At 35.7% G+C, this 23,160-nt stretch overlaps 1 protein-coding gene across 1 annotated transcript; it reads left to right on the top strand.

The window, feature by feature from the left end:
• The first annotated feature begins 537 nt into the window (after positions 1-537).
• Positions 538-19,954, top strand: LOC140137523 (tyrosine-protein kinase Yes-like). Its single transcript, XM_072159239.1, has 12 exons — positions 538-807; positions 4,320-4,498; positions 4,718-4,811; positions 6,046-6,144; positions 6,340-6,443; positions 7,304-7,456; positions 7,940-8,095; positions 8,932-9,077; positions 9,545-9,658; positions 13,621-13,777; positions 15,246-15,377; positions 16,245-19,954. The coding sequence occupies exons 2-12, from the start codon at positions 4,444-4,446 to the stop codon at positions 16,451-16,453; spliced, it is 1,419 nt and encodes a 472-aa protein (XP_072015340.1). The 5' UTR covers positions 538-807; positions 4,320-4,443; the 3' UTR covers positions 16,454-19,954.
• The last annotated feature ends 3,206 nt before the right edge of the window (positions 19,955-23,160 follow it).

Genomic DNA, 23,160 nt, shown 5'->3' with positions numbered 1-23,160 from the left:
CGTCCAGAGGATTTTCATGAATTGATGAGGGAGGAAGTTTTTTTTAATGTAAAATTAATACCATTGTGCTCGTCCCGGGTGCTCGTCAGTGCTCGTGCTCGGGGAAACATGGGAAAGGAGGAGGCCATTTTTTTTAATGTGAGATTCTGAGGGATAAAACCCCATAGAGTACCACGAAAAGTCTTGGAAGTGATCCATGTTCTCTAATAAACTTATTTATATGCAGTAAGTTTCTTCTTAAGTATTCCGAAGTCTTTTTTTTTTGCAAAATCTATAAAAAAAAAAACCAATCTGACAAATTTAAAGGAGGGAGGGGAACCAAAACATTATTTTTTTCGGCTTAAAATGTTTACATACAAGTCTCACACCTCGCAAATATAATATTTGTTAACAATTCACCAGACAATGAATTAATGAATGCATGAATAACTAAGAGATCAAGGTTCAGTTAAGTATATTTAACACAAGGAAATCGGTGAACCGTTTCAAAAATAAATTCCCTCATTCTTTTCGTATAGTGCCACAATCGCGACCTGTAAAAGGCCGACTGGATCACAACTTCTGAACTGAACCTTTATGTTATTATCGTGGCACGCACGAGAACTTGAACTTGTGTATTTCGCCATTTTGTATTCTCTATTTCCGTGTTGGTTTCTTTCTATTCCACTGCGGTTTCTTCATGTAGATATGGCTAGTTTCGATGCCGGGCAGGGTTAAATTTTACTATACATATTCCACGAGAACAACGGATAATTTTCGATAGCAGAGTAAATAAACGCAACTATACAAAAGTTTTGTGCCTGACGGGTATGTATTAATATCGTGTTAAAATCATAAGAATTTTAAGCTGTCAAAGTAACAGCTTATAAATAATTCCTTAAATATTATAAAGATATCGAAAAGCTTTCAGGCCTATTATTTATGTGTGATTATATTAGTTTCTATATATCTACCACGTATAGGTCTATGTAAATGTAGTCTATGCAAATGTAGTCTATGCAGTTATGTGTTAACGATCATGACATTGTGTGCATGCATTGTAATTATGAGCGACAAAATAATTGTTTTTACATATTGTTCTTGTCATTTGGCAACTTTGTGGAAATTGGAAATTCAGATAAAACTATACATACTATTGCTCCGGGCTTTTGATTGTGCTATTATGTTTAAAACAAGAACATTTTAAGCACGCCGGGCTGTGTATCCTATGCTTGGTTTACTTTGGAAATTAATTGCAATATGTTGTAGCCAATCATTCAATTATAATCTCAATTGTTGTATTGATTGATATGAAAGAAAAAACATTTCATGTCAATGTTATTAAAACCGGGTTTTAATCTTACTTGTCAATATAGCCATGACATCATACATGTGGAATAGGCCTACACTCTTATACGTGTTTTAGAAGTTTTAAAGTAGACGGTAGTACATGTACTGTATAAGAAATGGAAAGTTGATTATAGCGAGTCAACTCGTTAGGCCCCTACTACACTCTAAATAAAAAATATTCAATATTGAGTAAAAAGGGAACTGAGCAACCAAATGAGTGAATAGAACCCATTGCTGATTAAATTGTACTCAAATTGAGTAAAAATTTAATCATTGTTATGTTTTGAAGGATCCAAGTGTGTGAAAAATATTAGATCCAAAACATAATATTGATAAAATTGTATGCTTTACGCCCAATATTTATTGGTCTCGCTATGAGTTTTAAAATATTGGACTCGACTATGTCTCGTCCAATATTTTTAACTCATAATTCGACCAATAAATATGGGCTCAATGGATCCAATTTTATATTAATAATGAGATCCATTTGACTCATATTCTTGCTCTGTTCCCTTTTTACTCAACATTGAGTAACTTTTACCATTTTTTGTTTACAGTGTAGTAAAACATGTTAGTTGAGGGGAAAATCTTCATATTATTTCAGTCCAATTCCAAGCATAATATTACATTTCATTACATTGAAGGCAAAACATTACACCGTATTATGACGGTTCTCCCACTCTATCTCACGTTTTTTGTGTGGTTTTCTGTTACTTTATGCCAACTAATTGTTCCCTTACTGTGTATACTAGTATTCGGTTCTCCAATATCCGACTCTTTTGCTATCTATACACTCTTAGTAAAAAGGTCTCAAAAGTGTTCTTTATGTGTTCTATCGGGAGAACCCATGTTGGTTTTTAACAGGAGCCATCATGAAAGGATCTGAGGTAGCTTTTGGTCGCTCTGAGCCTCTGAGGAACTTTTTTTATTCTCTAAATAGGCTGCTGAACATGTATTAATGGTACTCTAAAGGATTTTCAAGAACCTTTGTCAGGATTCATGTGTGAGGGTTCCTCAAGAGGACACCTTAGAACCCTTTGGAACACTCTTAGAAAAAAGGGGTTCTTGGCTGTCCTGTATGTAGAACCCTCAAGAGAAAATGGTTCTTGAAAATTTTAGAACCAAAAAATGGTTCTTTCTGGCCTTTCCAGAACCCTTTTCAGGCCTAAAATGGTTCTTTCTGAACTTTTTATGTTTTTGAACCATTTTATGTTCTACGTTTTTTTCTAAGAGTGAACCATTTTTTTCTAAGAGTAACTTATATCAGAAATACCATCTTCAGTAGATAGCAAAACGCGCTTTCTGTCTTTGGAGATGAAAATAGGACTGCTTACATAGAGACTATAATTGAATAACAACAATAACAACACGATTATAGCTTGGTATTTCTGTTATACAAGTGTTCAGATACGCAGTTTCTGACAATAAAACAACAACAAAAAGCCAAAAAAAAAAAAAAACTTTTGTTTTCTACGAGTAAATATCATCTTCAGTAGATAGCAAAACGCGCTTTCTGTCTTTGCTCCCACTATAAACAGAGACTAAAAGAAATGAATAAGAACAATAATAACACGATTATCATGATTATAGCTTGATATTTCTGTTATACAAGTGTTGAGATACGCAGTTTTTGATAATAAAAAAACAAAAACTTGCTCCCAAACATCCTTTTGGAACGTTGTTTTCTAAGAATATATAATACCAGAAATGTCATCTTCAGTAGATAGCAAAACGCACTTCCTGTATTTGGGATGGCAACAGTCCTGCTTACGCCTCCCTCTAGCTATAAACAAAGACTAAAAGAATTAAACAACAATAATAACAACACGACTAGCCGTATTTCTGTTTTACAAGTTTTAAGATACTAGTGCAAGTTTCCGATTAAAAAAAAAGAAAGAAAAAAGCTGCTCCAATTCTCAGCTCATAATATAAGAAAAATATCAGAATTTATAGTGGTTTGGTTTGCCAACAAATTGTGCTATTCCGTTTGAAATCCATAGACATGACCAATCTCCCACACATGGGGTGTATATAGATTCCAATTCAGGTAACTCCATTTGAAATTCACACTCATTGTGTGGAAGATTCAGGTAATGTCTTCCATAGGGGTGTATGGATTTCAAACGGAATAGCCCATATATGGGTTGGTACATCTATTTACATAGCAGGCATAGGTATAATCGTATAACGAACACACTTAAAAATAGGGTTCTGACTGAGGTTCTATATACAGGGCAGATAGGGTTAGAGGTTCTTTCGTTCTGGCATTTACAGAACCCTTTTCGTGTCTAAAATCGTTCTTTCTGACCTTTACAGGACTTTTTAGTTCTTTATAGAACTATTTCAGGTTCTACTAACAGAACAGTTTAAGAACCTTTTAGTTTCTCTAAGTAGCTAAGTTATAAGCTTATAATCAGATTTGTTTGGAATAAAATTATTAAATTTTTCGTTCCAAATTGAATCTGGAATGATACACAGAGTATGGTGTTTTTAATAAACGCTATAGGTAAACCATGTTAGTTGCAAAAAAAAAAAAAAAAAAAAAAACATTCTCTCAGGTGTGAAATTTATTGAAATAATTTAACTTCTTGTTGTGCCATTTTTGGCCATAATCATCATTTTCAGGCACTTAATTTCTCAAATTTGCATGTTCTCATAGTTTTCCAAAAGTTTGTTTATATAGCTTGAAATTTATATAGTTTAAATACATTTAAAATAGACTTGGTGATTTATTAAAGCATTATTTACAATATTGTTTCATGCAAGCCAGCCGAAGCCGACCTACACTCGTCAGAATATGCTGATCACTGGAAACTGATTTCTATATCTAGCGCGGAATGCTCACGCCGCGAAGTATAAATATAAATATAAATGTCCATCACGCATTGGGCAGATAATATTGCAGATAATATTGCAGATAATATTTGCTTCTTTTTCTCTCTGTTGTGATTTTAACAAACCAAATTTGATACAAATTTGTTTCATTTCAGAATAAAGCACCACCAAAGTCATGGGGTGCATGCAAAGCAAGGAAGCCAAGGGGGGCAGTAGTCCTCCAGTTAGTCCCGGTCCGGGTGCGAATCCTCAGACAATGGCAACAGAATCCCGAGTTTTATGCTTCCAACCAATCAGCAAGTCATCATATCACCAGTTAAGAAATCAAAAAAATGTAAGAATTTCATTTTTTACACTGTTAAAACGTTGAGTAAGTTTTACCTGGTTCAAATATGAACCTGTTGGTTTAAATTGATTGAGTTATTTTCAATGGATTCTAACGGATTTTAATTTCAAGTTGTAAGTTTGTCCCTCATCACAATCTTAATAATAAATAAATAAATCTTAATTTTAAGAATTTAATTTATTCATGTTTGTTCATTGTCATGGTTAGATCCCAGATATGTTGCTTTATACGATTACGAGGCTAGAACAAAAGACGACTTGGCATTCAGGAAAGGAGATATTCTTCTACTGAAAGAAAAACCGTAAGTTCATGAGTTACATGTAGGTATACATAAAATTGGTAGAATTTTGATTCAACTCGTCATGATATATTTTTACCACTATTTTCATCACATCACCGTCAGTGGAATCGTATATGATACTACTTTCATCAATACAATATTATTAGGCCTAGTTGGGGCTATTCCAGAAAATAGATGCACACCCCTTGAGGAGTTCGGATTTCCGGACTTTAGTCGCGATTGTTGGAAATCCAGACTTTTAAAGTGTCCAAAGGCGAATAAATCCAGCAGAAAAATAGTAATAGTTCAAAATCAAAATCCTCATTTTGAGAGCTCATTTTGGACATTTCCGTGATTTTCATTCATTTAAGGGGGTACTACACCCCTCGATAAATTTGTGTCTATTTTTGCATTTTTCTCAAAAACTATTGACACAGTGGTAACAAAAGTTATGTATATTATAGGGGCAAGGAATCCAAATACTACACTGGAATTTCAGTGACCCAAGACAAGCGGTTCGTTATTTATGATAAGAAATAAGGTACCGCTATGATGTACCTCATTTCCTATCATATTTACTGAACTGCTTGTCTTGAGTCACTGAAATTCCAGTATAGTAATTGGATTCCTTGCCCCAATAATATACATAATTTTTGTTACCAGTGTTTTATTATGTTTTGAGAAAAATGCAAAAATAGCCACAACTTTACTACAGGGGTGTAGTACCCCCTTAATTGCATTTCCAAGCGTTTTTAAGAACATTTGCAACTGAAATTCCAGTCGCTTTCAGAAAGCAAACTTGGAAATCCAGACATTTCTTTTATTGAAAAGTTTCTCCTCTATAGGGAATGTGCATTATTTTCTGGAATCGCCCCTTACGTGCACAGGGTTTGACTCTTCCTGTACACGGGACCAACGGCTTAAATTACATGACTTCCGAACCACGAGACGTTGCATTATACACTACCTATATCTGCACATGCTTAGCTGTGTATGGTGGTGAGAAGAAATTCTACAATTTTATTCTGTAAAGTAACTGAACACAATAAGGATTTCCGACCTTACAGTAACATTTTGGGAGAGGAAGAGAATTCTCACCTCGGCCATCTCACCCTCTATACTATAACCCTATATCGGCTGTTATACAAGTAACTCCCTTTCTACTGTAGCTTACTGTTAAGTGTTATACTAAAACCCCGCAAACTAGTGTTCATTTTTTCTAAAATGTGACGTATCTTAAATATTTTGAATGCAGTGATGGCGATTGGTGGTTAGCAAAACAAGAAAGAACAGGGGCAGAGGGCTATGTTCCTAGCAACTACATTGCTGTTGAGGAAACTATCGATCTCAAAGAGTAAGTTGAATTTCTTATCTGGTATGAACGTTTCGACAGTTTCGAGAGCACATCAGACAAATCGAACTGAATTCTGAATACGAGGAAATCTGATATCAAATAATTTAGATTTTTACAGATTCTACATACAGAACCTTTTTAGGTTCTAATTGGAATCCTTTTTTCTATAAGAGTGTATATGATCTTGCTTAATAGGTGGTACTTTGGAAAAATATCAAGAAAGGATTCTGAGAAGAAGTTGCTGGTTCCTGGTTTGGACAGAGGATATTTCCTGATTAGAGAAAGTGAAACAATGAAAGGTAAAATATTAAAGATTTCTTTGGTTTCTCAACATTGAAATAAATGAAATGCAATGAAAATATATTAAAAGATACATTGTTGAATTATTATTGTCTACTTGGTCTAGAGACAAGCGAAAAGAAAGACAGATATCAAGTTCCACTGATGGGTTTCAAACTTAAAAACATGCTTAAAATGGAAGCCCACCACAGCAGTTCTTCTGGGGTGAACCAAACCTGCCTGGTTATCACGGGGGCTTCCCTTTTTTTAGAAAATGTTACCAAACAAGTGACCCTGGAATGGTATAAATATAGGCATAAGCTAAGTCAATTGTCACTGATTAATTTGATAACCAGGCAGGTTTGGTTCATCCCAGAAGAATGTTCTGGTGGGCTTCCTCTTTAATATAAAATAATTTCCATTATAGGGCCTACTGATGATGCAATAATCCCGGCAATAAATTAAAGGTCTTTGCTCTTTGATTCGTAAACCTGGTATTGGTTTGTTCCAGTTGAAATCCATACACTCCCATAGAAGACATGACCTTAATCATCCACACAGGGAGTGCGAATTTCAAATGGGGTTACCTGAATTGGTGATTACCCCCATTTGAAGTCTGCATCCCCTGTATGAGAGATTAAGGTCATGTCTTCCATTGGGGTGTATGGATTCAACTGAGAGAAGGAATAACCAACCTATGGCAAGGAGTTACATTCAACTAGACAACGTAATGCATATAAACGAAATCCTAGCCGGCCCGTAACCAACTTAAAAAGCAAGGACATGTACCGGCGCTGGACTCGAACCCACGACCTTCCGCTTTTATAGTTGTGAAATACTAGCAAACGTTTAATGTGATTGCTTTTGGTTATTTTTCTAGGTTCTTATTCCCTATCAATACGTGATAATGATGATCAGGGTGCGCCCGTGGTTAAGCACTACAGGATTCGAACCATGGCCAATAACCAGGGATTTTATATCACACAGAGAATAAGTTTCTCTTCACTTGATGATCTTGTACTGCATTATAGAAGTATGTATACATTTTGAGATGATTGAGATGAACATTTAAAATCATAATCTTCACGTCGTGCACTTCACGTGTTATAATATATAGGGACGGTTTATAGTGAATTGTTATTCGGTATTATGCAACAAATAAGTATAATATGCCCCTTCGCCCCCATTTGCCATAGTCGCTACCTGCGCTCGGCGAATCACGAAAAGCACTACACGTGTTATAGAGGGACGAGTTTATAGTGAATTGCTATTCGGCATTATGCAACAAATCAGTATTATGCCCCTTCCTCCCCATTTGCCATGATCGCTGCTCGCGCTCGGCGATCACGTGTTATAATAATAATAGCTACGGTTTATAGTGAATTGTTATTCGGCTATATATTCAAAATCACAACAGATGATGTATTCGATGAATTAACGTGTTTTCGTTGTTTACATTTTTTTTGTTTAGTTTTCTCTTACTTGATTGGTTGGTTGTTTATTTGTTACATAACAGACTCAGCAGATGGCTTAGCCGCTCAGTTGTCCAATGCTTGTCCTAAACCTACGCCGAATACAAAGTCTATTGCTCCAGATGCTTGGGAGATACCTCGAGAGTCTCTGTCATTTGATAATAAGCTGGGTGCTGGCCAGTTTGGAGAAGTATGGAAAGGTAGGCGATTATATAGGTTAGGGGTAGTATTTGGTTAAAGGTTTTGGTGTGGTAAAAGAAGTCGCGGGTTCGATCCACGGTAGAGGCAAAATCATTAACAATATTATCCGCTCACTTCATTACTGCATTTGAATTGTGAGGCAGATGCAATAGATGACAAATATCTCGCTGTAAGTTCCGACCAGGGTAACACATGACTGCGTAATCTGTAATCTGCGTAACCTATACACATTACTCTGGGCACCATGGGAGAACAGTGGATGGTGTGTGAACATTTGATCCACCCAGGTTAAAAACTAAACATACAAAAGATGATGGTGAGAATGCGAATTTATAATGCTAATTTTGTTGTGAAGTAGGCCTATTTGCATCATGCTCGGCGTCGGGATCGGGTTAATTGGGTTAAGTTGCTTGAATAAAACCTCAAGACTAGACTATTATATTATTATGCTCATATTTTAGTTGACAGAAACAAATGTTGACAGAAACAAATAAAGAGTAGTGTAACAACTCTAGAATTCTAAGCCGCAGCAGCAGCAAGAAATATAATATACCTATTGCAGGCCCGGGGTGGGCACTAAAAACAATGACCATATGGGTATATTCCCCCGGAAAGACCACCCTTTTTGGATTTCACAGCTCCGAAAGATCACCTCAATTTGACCAAAATAGATCTCCGAAAGACCTTTGATTTTGATCATTTTATCTTTAAAAGACCCCGAAAGTACTCTTTCCTTGTAAAGTATTATAAATCTAAAAAAACGTGTTAACCGCTTAATCTATTCGCATGTTACACAAGTACACTTTCATGTAAATGTATATCATTGTTTTTCTAGGAACATGGAATGGCAAGACCCCGGTTGCAATTAAAACATTAAAACCAGGGACAATGACTCCGTCAGCCTTCTTAGCAGAGGCGACCATCATGAAGAAACTCAGACACAAGAATTTGGTACAACTCTATGCTGTCTGCTCGGACAGGGTAAGTCATTTCAAAACACTTTTTGGGCAAATAAGAGCCGAAAATAAAAGGACTGTGTGTCACATCTTCTGGGTTTCTTTGGTTAACAAATGTGTTATTCTTATGATTAATAAATTCTTCAAATTAATAATATAAATGGCCATTCCTTGCCCAAGAAGTACGTAAAAGGAAGTCGATTCGTCTGGTGCCTATCAGAGAAAAGGAATCGCAGAAAATGGCAAAAAATTACGTATGTACAAGGCAAAAAAACAACTTTTCTAGGCATTGTTGACATGGTGCCTTCGGGAAAGAAAATGTCCTACTATACAAGATCTAACTTTTGAGACGGGTTATATATTTAACGCCCTTTAACGGTGCAAAATTAACATTAAGGGGCCCGGTTTTACCGCCGCGTTCAGCAACTCATCATCACGACACTAAACAAACCGTGCTCTTATATAATGTGTTCTTTTATATTATCTATACAGGAACCCATCTACATAGTAACAGAACTTATGACAAATGGTAGTCTTCTGGACTTCCTAAGAGCAGGCGAAGGCAGCAAGTTTAAGCTGCCGCAACTTGTAGATATTGCAGCACAGGTTAGTCTTTCAAAGTATATTTAGCTTGGGTTAGGTTCGAAAAGAGTAGGGACTCTCTAACCCTAACCCTAACCCGACTTGTGGATGTTCATGATCTGCCCCACGGCAGTGATTTTTAATCAATATACCAATTCACTTGAATAGCAACACTGCTTTCGCAAGCGACCATGATATGTATAACATCATAAATTAAGTTGTTTTCCCCGTAAATGGGTACTCAATAATGTGTAACATCATAATATTAATGTTGTTTTTCCGCGTATCTGGGTGCCCAGTAATGTGCAACATAATAAGTTAATGTTGTTTTCCCTTACTTGGGTGCCCAACAATGTATAACATCACAGATTAATGTTGTTTTCCCGTATCTGGGTACCCAATAATGTGTAACATAATAAATTAATGTTGTTTTCCCATACTTGGATGCCCAACAATGTATAACATCACAGCTTAATGTTGTTTTTTCTGTATCTGGGTACCGAATAATGTGGCACATCATAAATTAATGTTGTTTTTCCCGTACCTGGGTGCCAAAGAATGTGTAACATCATAGATTAATGTAGTTGTTCCCGTACCTGGGTGCCCAATAATTGTGTAACGTCAGAAATTGAAGTTGTTTTCCCGTATTTAAGTGCCCAATTATGTGTAACATCATAAGTTAATGTTGTTTTTCACGTACCTGGATGCCAAAGAATGTGTAACATCATAAATTAATGTAGTTTGTTCCCGTACCTGGGTGCCCAATAATTGTGTAACGTCAGAAATTAAAGTTGTTTTCCCGTATTTAAGTGCCCAATAATGTGTAACATCATAGATCAATGTAGTTTTTCCCGTACCTGGATGCCCAATAATGTGTAACATCATAGATTAATGTTGTTTTTCCCGTACCTGGGTGCCCAATAATGTGTAACATCATACATTAATGTTGGTTTTCCCATACCTGGACGCCAAAGAATGTGTAACATCATAAATTAATGCTGTTTTTCCCGTACCTGGATGCCAAAGAATGTGGAACATCATAGATTAATGTAGTTTTTCCCGTACCTGGATGCCCAATAATGTGTAACATCATAAATTAATGTTGGTTTTCCTGTATATGCCAAGGAATGTGCAACATCATAGATTAATGTAGTTTTTCCCGTACCTGGATGCCAAGGAATGTGTAACATCATAGATTAATGTAGTTTTTCCCGTACCTGGATGCCAAAGAATGTGTAACATCATAAATTAATAATGTTGTTTTTCCCGTACCTGGATGCCAAAGAATGTGTGACATCATAGATTAATGTAGTTTTTCCCGTACCTGGGTGCCCAATAATGTGGAACATCATAGATTAATGTTGTTTTTCCCGTACCTGGATGCCAAAGAATGTGTGACATCATAGATTAATGTAGTTTTTCCCGTACCTGGATGCCCAATAATGTGGAACATCATAGATTAATGTTGTTTTTTCCGTACCTGGGTGCCCAATATTGTGGTACATCATAAATTAATGTTGTTTTCCCGTACCTGGGTGCCCAATAATGTGTAACATCATAAATCTATGTTGCTTTTTCCCGTACCTGGGTGCCCAATAATGAGTAACATCATAGATTAATGTAGTTTTCCCGTACCTGGGTGCCCACTAATGTGTAACATCATAGATTAATGTAGTTTTCCCCGTACCTGGGTGCCCAATAATGTGTAACATCATAGATTAATGTTGTTTTTTCCGTACCTGGGTGCCCAATAATGTGGTACATCATAAATTAATGTTGTTTTCCCGTACCTGGGTGCCCAATAATGTGTAACATCATAAATCTATGTTGCTTTTTCCCGTACCTGGGTGCCCAATAATGAGTAACATCATAGATTAATGTAGTTTTCCCGTACCTGGGTGCCCACTAATGTGTAACATCATAGATTAATGTAGTTTTCCCCGTACCTGGGTGCCCAATAATGTGTAACATCATAGATTAATGTAGTTTTCCCGTACCTTTTCCTCTATGAGTTACAGGCATGGAATTGATCTTTAAAGCTCTAAGACATTTCCAAACATCAGGGTTGATATGAGTGGATTTTCCATAGTCTTTGAATTCAAGTAGTTTGTCACGATCATAAGTAATGCGATGGCCAAAGTTCGACGTTTGGGATGGTGATGGACATTGGTCAGGTCCGGGGTTAGGGTTTACATCACCAGCAACAAGGAGGCGGAGATGAAAAGTAGCATCAGAGTTATGGTGGTATGGAATACGTGCTTTTAAAAACCAGAAGTTGTTATGCTCTGATGTATAAGGGTTGGAAATCTGGGATGAACATAACACAGATCATATTGCACAGTATATTGTATAGGAGTCAAAGGACACCATAGTTCATCATATGTTGTTGTTTGTACATATTGACAACCATGAGAAACTGTCAATAGAATTACAAGTACTTGAAACCAGCAGGTCAGCATGACTATTGTAGTTCTTGTAAACAGTCACTTTAAATAATTGATGTTCCCATTAAAGTTGGCTTACCAAGCATGAGTAGAGTTTGAAGTGGCTCTAGTACAGTGCAGAAAGGGTTAACAGTAACTGTATGCTATACTGTAGACTAGGTAGTTCTGAGGTCCATCCAATTTTAGAAACTTTAAAAGACAATTTCTAACTTCAAAAGCAGATCCAGTTCAAATAAATATCCTCAGTAGATGGAGCAGTCTATAATAAACACTTGTACATAGCAGAATACCAACAATACTCCACAAAAACCATATAAAACAGCACAAAATTACAGAGGTTGAGGAGGCGACCTGCTGGTGCACAACCTCTTGATGTAGGCAGAATCTTCCCGTACCTGGATGCCCAATAATGTGTAACATCATAGATTAATGTAGTTTTCCCGTACCTGGGTGCCCACTAATGTGTAACATCATAGATTAATGTAGTTTTTCCCGTACCTGGGTGCCCAATAATATGGCACATCATAGATTAATGTTGTTTTTCCCGTACTTGGGTGCCCAAATTAATGTTGTTTTTCCCTTCCCTGAGTGCCCAATAATGCATTATACCGTACCTAGGTGCCCAATAATTTGTAACGTCACAAATAAATGTTGTTTTTCCCTTACTTTTTCACGTACCTGGATGACAAAGAATGTGCAACATCATGGATTAATGTAGTTTTTCCCGTACCTGGATGTCCAATAATGTGCAACATCATAGATTAAAGCCTTAATGTACGATCTTTTTAAATTTTTAGATTTTTCTTTTTTTCTTCTAAAATGATAATATGCAATCATTATGAATGTTTCCAATACTTTTGGACGCGTAAAACATTGCAAATTTGCAAAGAAACAACATTATTTTCTTCACCTCTATCACTCGAAATATCTCGCACTATTTGGATTAGGACAGCGAGTGCGACCTCAGAGTTAGTCTCCTACGCGGCCAGTTTGGTTACGCTCCCTCCACATGTGGAGGGAGCGTAACCAAGCTAGTTTTGTACGAGACTACGGTTTGCGATCGTGGCCGACATAAAGTCATAATCTAAAATTAGGCCTATGACTTTATGTCGGACCAACAGAAAATCGTCCCGTTTTACTACAAATAGGACGAATTTGACAGTTTGCTCATAGATTTAAGTTAGAACATGTGTAAGTATTACAAATATCCCAAAAAATCGGTTTTGAAAAAAATAAAGGTAACACATAACTTCATAAATTAATGTTGCTTCCCTGTATCTCGGTGCCCAATAATGTGTAACATCATAAATTGATGTTGTTTTCCCCGTACCTGATGGATGTCCAATAATGTGTAACATCTGGTATTAATGGTGCACTGGCGCTTCATATCCAATATATATTTATTTATTTATTTATTTATTTATTTATTTATTTATTTATTTATTTATTTATTTATTTATTTATTTATTTATTTATTTATTTATTTATTTATTTATTTATTTATTTATTTATTTATTTATTTATTTATTTATTTATTTATAGATTGCATGTGGTATGGCCATGTTAGAGAGGGAGAATTTCATTCATCGAGATCTAGCAGCACGTAATATTCTCATCGGTGAGGAGTTCAGTGCAAAAGTAGCGGACTTTGGTCTCTCAAGACTCCTTGAGAATGAAGACATCTATTCACCGAAATCGGGTAAATAAAACTATAATACTAACTACGTGCGCGCTGATTGGTTACATGAAGACTTCTATGATTTATTGAGCCAATCAGCAACATGGTAAGAATGGTGGTCGGGCTGAAGAGGGTGAGCTTATAAATATTTAGAAGCTGTCACGCAGACGCATATATCGTGCAATTAACCAATCACAAACGCTGTAAGAAAGGCAGTTAGTTCTCAGTCTTAATGACTTTGTTGAAACGAAGTGTAGAAATAAGTAATTTGTCAATAATACAAACATCAGGCATTTATTGACAAAAATTGAACATTGTTTAATATCTTTGTTTTTATATCTTTGTAATGCAATATTCAAGAATAATATTATGCAATCGGTTTTCGGCAAAAGTAAAATAATTCGTTGCACTGTAGGCCTGTATTATAGCCTACATCTTCTAGATTTAATTCTATGCAACACTTCCACATTTCCAGGTTGGAAAATAAGTATCTAGTTGTAATGGGCTACTCTAGTTGAAACCCACACCACTATGAAAGACATGGCCTTTTAAGGCCATGTCTCTCACAGACGGGGTGTAGATTTTAAATGGAGTCACCCATTCAGGTAACGCACACAGTAAGCCCATTTGAAATTCACCGTCCTTGTGGAAGATGAACATGATCAAAGGCATGTCTTCCATAGGGGTAGATAGATTTCAACTGAAATAGCCCAAAACTCCGTATGCATACAAGGTTTTTTGCAGCATGTTCACCGTGTATTTTTTTCTAGCTTACTTTGAATAAATGTATTTATTAAGGGATCTGGAATGAGCGTTTTGAGCGTTTCGGCAGTATTTTTATGGAACATGAGAGCACCTCAGACGTATCGAATTGAATTTTGAATACGAAGCATGTCTTTCTGATATCAAATAATTTTCATTTTTTGAAAATCACGATATAGGCCTAATACAAATTTTATGACAAATTATAAAAATTTGATATTTTTCACATTTTTGATATATAACAGTCCTCGAAGTAAATTTTATAAATCTAATGATATATTCTTAAAGTGTATATAGCTGGTAGGAAAAGCCGACGATCAATTGAAAATTTTGACCTTTCATATTGAAAATATGGATTTTTTCCCCAAAGACCTATTTTTTTGGTGTTTTGGGAAAAAAATCCATATCTTCAATACGAAAGGTCAACATTTTCAATTGATCGTCGGCTTTTCATCCCACCTACATACACGTTAAGTATAAATCATCAGATTTATAAAGTTTTCTTCGAGTAGGCCTACTGTTAAATATCAAAAATATAAATTTTTAATGATTTGCCATAAAATGTGTATTACATTGTGAATTTCAAAAATCAAAATTATTTGATATCAGAATGACATTCTTCGTATTCAGAATGCAATTCGATATGTCTGATGTGCCTACTGTCTACTGTCCAAACGTTCATACCCCTTCCCTTAATGCTGTTGTTTTTGGTGTGTTTTTTATTCAGTAAACAAGTTTCCCATCAAGTGGACGGCACCAGAAGCAGCTTTGTACGACAGATTCTCCATCAAATCTGACGTATGGTCATACGCTATTCTCTTAGTAGAAATTACGACGCTTGGCAGAGTGCCGTATCCAGGTATTTTTCAAATCTTGTGCTCTTTATACTCAACGTCATGACATCGTCAGTGGAAAATATTCAAAGTTGCAGACAATTGTGAATATTTTCTTAAGTTTTGTGCAAGTTTGTGATGTTTTCAGTAAAGTTAAAGGGGTATTTTGTGACCCTAGCATCCTCTTTTAATGACTTTTTTCTGTAGCTATCCACAAAAAAGCACATTCCCCAAATTTCATTGATTCCTATTTTGCGTGTATTACACTGTTCCATAGGCTACTGTGTTGTAATTTTGTTCTGTTATCTGAACGTAAATACAAATTTGACGATATATTTTTGCTAGACGAATTATTCTGCAAGAAATTGTTTGTATAAAAGCCTTAAACAATGTGTAGCCTGAGGTTTCCAGTGGTATAAAAATCTCAACTTTTTTGAGAAAAGTGAGGGGGTGAGATGAGGCTGTGGATAACAAAATGCCCCTTTAAGGCAATTGTGTACGATATTGTGAAATTATATGCAATGTTGACATTTTTGTTCAACTTAAAATAGTTTTCCTTATGACTAAGGCACGTGTATAACAAACATGAGGTCCCGGGTTTAATTCCTCAGCACAGCAGGATACCCTTTCTCGTTTGACTAAGGCACGTGTATAACAAACATGATGTCCCGGGTTTAAATATCAAGAGCTATCTCAAGAACTACTGAAACAATTAGGGCGTGTTTGTACTCATTTTAATACAATTTTCATGCTAATTCCAAATATGGTCATCAAAATGTAAAATTCTGAAATTTCTGATTTTTTAAAGAAATTTGGTACCTGTCGTCTGCAGTCGATACCCGCGTGGAGTTAATATTAATTTGTTTGTTTGTTTGATTGTTTACTCCACACAGGTATGACAAACCAGGAGGTTCTTACCCAGGTTCAGATTGGCTACCGTATGCCATGTCCAGAGGGATGCCCAGACTCCATGTATGACATGATGAAGAAATGTTGGCACCAGGACCCACAGAGCAGACCAACCTTTGAGTTCCTACACTCCTTCATGGATGATTACTTTGTAGCAACAGAACCAAACTACAAAGAACCTGACGAGATTTGAAAAGGATTCAGAAAAGGGGATTTAATGCATGAGCTTTGATGATTAAAATTAATCGATTAAAATAATCGCAGCTGCCGCCATAACAAGATCAACTATATAATTATTCAGTTGACTGATCACTATACATAAACAGATACAAACTTTTCAGATTATCCAAGATACTTTTTACATTGTTACATGTTATCAAGAACTAAATTTTGAAAGTATTTACCGACAGAAAGGAAATTTTATAGACGGAATCTCTTATTTACAATAACATTATTTAGTTGCAAAAACATTTTACTGCGAAATCGGCCATGCTTGCTGCCTTTCGACCTTTCCATTCAAATGTACCAACTGTGCTGAAGATCGCTTTCCATGTTTCATATACTTCCTGTATAGAAACTGTAATGTCAGCGCCTATGTGTATCACGTGACGATATCATTATTTTTAATCGAGTAGTTTTAATCGCTATAAGCTAACTGGATGCTGTGTCATGCTGTGGTATTCGGTAATATCAGGCTACACTATAAGAAATAAAGGTTCGACTTTGAACCCTTTTTATCCTCTATATTTGAAACCCACACTAACCATGGTTGTAAAAAAGGCTTTTAGAGGACAAAAGAATTGTTTTTGGTTCTTTAGAGAACCTTACAGTTTGTACAGAGCCTTTTAGGGTCTTAAAATAACCTTCTCAGATTAGAATAGTTAAGAACTTTTTGGTTCAAATTGGACCACCAAAAATATTGTGGACTATTCTGTAATACTGATAATGGTTCTTAGTTATTAAAATGGTTCTGTATAGAGAACAATAAATTCAAACCTTCATTTCTTAGAGTGTATCCTGTGCATGTGCAAGATTATACACTGTAAAGTGTTAGGGAATTTTTATCAAACGGTTGGCAAAATTTTAACAACTTTATTCTTTGGTAAAAAACGTTCAATTGAAGATAAAGAGAGACGATTTTACCAAATTGTTAGGTTAGCCATAGTTGGCCCAACATTGAGTAAAAATACCCGGTATTTTGACAGTGGATAGGTTTAAGGGATGCTGGTCATCTGTGAAACTATTATAGACTTTGTTGTTCATATCTTGTGCGAGATTTGTTACGGGAATACAAGTCGCAAAACTATTGATACTCTTCGTTATTTTGAGACTTAGAATCGATTTTAGAAATAGGCCTAAGATTTAAAAATTGGCTTTTGATGCAACATCTCTTCATATAGCATAATAATAATAATAATAATAATAATAATAATAATAATAATAATAATAATAATAATAATAAGACTAATAATAATAATAATAATAATAATAATAATAATAATAACAATAATAATAGAGGCTGATCGCGGGAGGGCGATGAATTGCCGAATTTTGAAGCTCAAGCTCTATGTTGTTGATAAAACTTTTTTATGGATTGCCGACGCCAGCGCCCTCTCCGCAGCCTCCCTGATCACAAAGCATCTACTCTAGAAGAAAGCAAAGTACGTAGGGCCTAAGGCTTCTTATTTTTATACTCAGTGTAACTATTTCTCATAATTTTGAGAATTTAGTCAATTATCGTGCCGTTATTTATCAGTCATTTGTGTATATTGCGTATATAAATCTGTAATCAAAAATCAATACATTTCCCATAAAATGGGAATGTTTATGATGAAGGTGTATATTTTATTTTTTTGAAATATTAATATTTAAATTGCATTTGTGATATTCAAGAAAATACACTGTAAAAAAAGATTTCCTGTGATTATATGGAAATTTCCATAAGCAAAATTGTTGAAAATATTTCGTAAAAATCTTCTGCTATAATAAGGCAAATATTTTACCGTATATACGAAACTGATTCTTACGTAAAATCAAGTACTTTGCTGCCGGGAATTTCCAATCCGTGTTTAATTGTGAAAGTGTTGAGTGTAAAATATATGTGAAAATGAAAGAAATATCTCCAAACAAAAATAACTTGAATAAAAGTAAGGTCTTGCAATGATCAAGTGCCTTATAAAGTTCGCAGCTCCAAAAGACCCCCTTTTACCGATACGCCGTCAGCTCCGAAAGACCCACCACTTCCACAGTTTCACGCGGCGCCTATCCACCAAAAATTATGTGGGCGCCCAATTTTGACACATATTTTCCCTTGTTTGTTTGCTATAACCCAGCAAACACGAAACGTTTTCGACATCATTCGCAAAAGGTTATAAAAGGTTGTCAGAAAACGTTCAAATGTCGGGTTATATAAAGGGTATTTTTAGAGTATAAAACGTTTTCATAACCTTAAAAAACATTTTTTGATAATCTACTGCTCAGTAAACAAAAATGTTTTATAGAAAACGTTTAAATGTCGGGTTATATAAAGGGTATAAAAACGTTTTAATAACATTCCAAAAACATTCTTGAAAACCTGATACAAAACATTCTAAACAAAATGTTATTTTGGGGTTGAAAAAATATTTTGCGAAAAATGTTTGCCCAAAATATTTTCAATAACGTTTTAAAAACGTTTTCATGACCTTTATATAACCCGACATTTAAATGTTATTAAAAGGTTTTGAAAAAACATTTTAAGAACATTTCTGTGTTTGCTGGGTTAAAATATTTTAACATAATGTTATTTAAGTATTGACAAAATATTTGGCAAAAATGTTTGCCAAAAAGTTTACAATAACATTGTTTGAAAACATTTAAAAATATTGTTGTAGTGTGTTTTCATACAAAACGTTTTAAAACGTTATCATGACCTTTATATAACCCGACATTTTAATGTTATTAAAACGTTTTTACCTAAACCAAAAGCCAAAATATAACTTATTTAAAACGTTTTTAAAACGTTTTTGTGTTTGCTGGAAACGCGCATCACACCCGGTGGGTTCAGTTTGTATTTTAAGGTAGGACGTATGACCGTTCCAGGATTTGAAAATGACCCCTATTTCACGGGGAATCGAGGACATTTGCAGCAATTTTACCCCCAATTTTGCGTGAAATCAAGGAAAATTTGCCCCCAAATACCTCCCCTATTTTTATCATTTTGAGGACGCATTTTCATTTCACCCCCTTATCACGAGGAATCAAGGACATTTTTTCGAAATAAATACCCCTATTTTTACCATTTAAGGACGCTTTTGAATTTGTACCCCTATTTCACGGGGAAATGAGGACAATAACGAAAACTGTAGCGGTAAAACACGGACGAAAGTCCTAGAAATATACCCTATTTTTCATTTCAAGGACAATAAATAATTTATTTATTTTCCAATTTGGAACCATCATGCGTACACATTGTCAGTGAAGACTGAACCCACCGGGACATCACAGGGCGTCTGTGAACCAAGTTTGGAATGGGGTTGACCTGCATTCGCAAAAAAATGGGAGCAAGGATTGTTTTGGCACACCCAAGAGGAGCAAACAATACATTATCATGATTATTAGTACATGTACAGCTCGAAAACTTTCTTTCATTATATGCTGCTTTTGTAAAATTGTACAAAATGTAAAATAAAAAGAAGTTAATAAAATGCACAAATGTCTTCGTCGCATACATGTAGGCTAGTTAGAACAACCACCCCCCCCGGACACGTATACACCCCCGTACTGGCGAATCCGCGTCACCACGAGTGGGATGCAGTGGCTATAGCCTTTTTTTTTTCAGTTTTAGCCTATAAACCAAAACACTGCATCATGCAGTGTACTTCTTAATATTGATATACATTCCTTGTATATAGGAAATGAGTCAATGAAGCCAATAATCGCATTTATATTTCCATAGGTCTGGTCGTTCTTAGATAAAGGACAATAATAGGCCTATATCAAAACGAAAGTTTTGGACGTTTTCCCCTCCTAAGGCCGTGTAAAATTAATATTTTGGTTCTCGTCCCTCCCTCCTCAATTTCTGGGATTTGTCAGATTTTTTTGATTTTTTTTAGATTTTTCAATTTTTGTAGACTTTGGAATGATTTAAGAAATCTTCATACATATAAATAAGTTTATTAGAGAACAAGCATCACTTCCAAGTCTTTTTGTGATACTCTAGGGGTTTATCCCTCAGAATCTCACATTTGAAAAAAAAAAAAGAAGGGCCTCATCGTTTCCTCGAGCACTGTTGGAGAAGACCGAAAACTACTGACAATGCTAATTTTACATTGAAAAAAAAAAAAAAAAACACCTCCCTCCCTCATCAATTCATGAAAATCCTCTGGACGAGAACCAAAACATTAATTTTATACGGCCTAAGGAAAGTCATGGACATGTGGCAGAAATAACACCCCTGACACCAAGCCTTGGGATCTCCTTTATAGAAACCATCTCATCCCCCTTGTGTGTCAGCTTTATTAACCTTTGGGTCATGCTCCCTCCATCCCACCTTAATGGGTACGGCACAGACCAGGCGGTGATGGAAGCGATATCGCCAATTTTGAGGTCGCCATTGGATTAACACATAATCATGAAATCTTCACAAACAATTCTAAATTTGTTATGTGGTGTCAAAGCAAAATTATCTTACTCTAAAACCGTCGGGGTTCGACAAAGTACCCCACTGCAAGTATGTTAATTTTCCATTTGTAATTGCTAACCGTGTATTTTGAATGGGGCTGTCAGCCCTGTATCTTCGCCAGCCTCGTACGTCACGTGTTGCGCTTCCTATGCCGCCTGGCACAGACCGGGAGTACGGAAGGGCTGGGAATATGGATGGCGGAAACCTTTAAAATACGCCTAAGCATACGCCTAAGAATACGCCTAACCTTAGACGTCTAAGATGCAATCTTAGACGTCTAAGATGCATTCTTAGGCGTCTAAGATGCAATCTTAGGCGTCTAAGAAATTCGCGGTAGACTTAAATCAACGAATCACAGGACTAGAAATCCCAAACAACCAATCATCTTAGGCGTATTCAATTATTGACCAATGAAATCTTAGACGCCTAAGATTGTACACGCCTAAGAATTCTTACACGTCTAAGATTGACCATTTGACCGTGACTAGTGATGGACGCATCGCAAATTCGATCAAAACGTACAACGGACGCTGTGCGTTAGAGAATATTTCGCACAATGGCTGGGTGGCGTGTTTTTAACAAACTCCGTTTCTCTCCATAGCCACCCGCGTCAATCCCAAAGAGAAAGGGGTGATGGGATGGGAGGGGATAACACGTATGCTATGACTGAGCCAAAATACACAGTTAAGAGACCTCTATCCCTCCATTCAACAAGAAAGTTAACCTGACGGTGTAGGGTATGATGTGTTTATATCCAATACGTTCAGAGGTCAACTTAGTTATTACTGCACACACATTATAAGGTCAACCAACTATGTCTTTGTAATTCGAACAGCGTGTGACATATTTTCGCCAAGGTCAAATCGTCTTTTATATCGTTATGAATACGGCAGACGGCCGAATCCGGATTCGTCTTTTGGTAAATTTATTTTACGAATGCATTACATTTGAATTAGAGAACAAGGGATCAATGCTGTACATGATAGAGGGCAGCATATCATTGTTTAACGGAGATCAGATGATAACAGCACAATAAGTAATCAAAAGAGGGCGGCATACAGGGCTACGAAATCACCGGTATCGTGGTACCGGCGCGTTCCCAGATAAATGAAGCGCTTATTTCCAAACCGTGTTAAGTCCACAAGATTCACTTTGAAGAAAATCAGGAATTTTCTTTATGGCAATGAAAAAAAGTTCGATTTCTATAAAATTACAGTGAAGTGAAGGTGACATATATAGGACCATAAAAACATGTTAAGTTTAAATCTAGAGACTTTTGATTTTTTTAAATGAATTAATTTGTTTTAAAAATAGCATGGACTTAACACGTTTTGACACAAAACGCAATTTCTGGCATGGACTTAACACATTTTGACACAAAACATAGTATCTGTAGCACAGAACTAACCATATTTTTCAAAAACATACAAAATGTGATTCTCTCTACTATAAAATACAATTTTGCCACAAAACACCTTGCATCTCGAACCCCCTCCTGCTGCCCATTTTTACCAAAATTCGACGTTTAAAATAGTTCAAAATTCAAAACTTAGTTGAATTGCATTTCTCAGAATTGAATAAACATCATTTCACTGACAATAAGTGATGACCTGAAATATCCACTTGTTTTATCACATTATCACAAATATTTCCCCCTCCCTCCATGCTGCCACCCTAATCTCATATTGACAGTCGTAAGTTTTTAAGTCCTAAGTGTTTTTATACCTTTAACTTTAAAATTATACCTTGAATTTAGTAGCACATTTGATAATCATACAAAATAATAATATCAAAAACCTCTAACATTAATTTCTACCATCACAGCCTCTCCCTCTCCCCTTCCCACCCTATTCATGTCTTTCTGGAGGTATCTATCAAATATTTCAGAAATCCCATACAAACTAAGCCTACTAATATAAAACAAAAACAACAACAACAACTTTTTATGCAGACCAAATTCATGTATACTAGTCTCAAGACCAAACAAGAACTTTGGCGATTAACTATTGGAAGCCCTATGCCGTGCTACTTGCCTACAAGCTGCCCACAAGGGCAGTGTTCGTGGACTTAACACAGTTTGCTACAAAACTGGATTGGACTTAACACGTTTTGGAAAAAAATTGATACTTTGTGCGTCAATATTTCGAAACTTGACTAATTTTGGGAAAAAACAAACACATTGCTGGATAGCCCTAGTTACTCACTACCCATTTTCATGAAAATCTCAATTTTGAAGG

This window comes from Amphiura filiformis, chromosome 17 (assembly GCF_039555335.1).
Source record: "Amphiura filiformis chromosome 17, Afil_fr2py, whole genome shotgun sequence".
Taxonomy (NCBI): domain Eukaryota; kingdom Metazoa; phylum Echinodermata; class Ophiuroidea; order Amphilepidida; family Amphiuridae; genus Amphiura; species Amphiura filiformis.
Note: the sequence above shows the minus strand (reverse complement) of the source record. Positions and strands in the feature narration are given on the sequence as shown.

Coding starts and splice junctions, on each gene's coding strand:
- LOC140137523 (XM_072159239.1), top strand. CDS start 4,444: ATGCTTCCAACCAATCAGCAAGTCATCATATCACCAGTTAAGAAATCA. Junction 4,812..6,045: donor CTTCTACTGAAAGAAAAACC/GTAAGTTCATGA, acceptor TTTTGAATGCAG/TGATGGCGATTGGTGGTTAG. Junction 6,145..6,339: donor GAAACTATCGATCTCAAAGA/GTAAGTTGAATT, acceptor CTTGCTTAATAG/GTGGTACTTTGGAAAAATAT.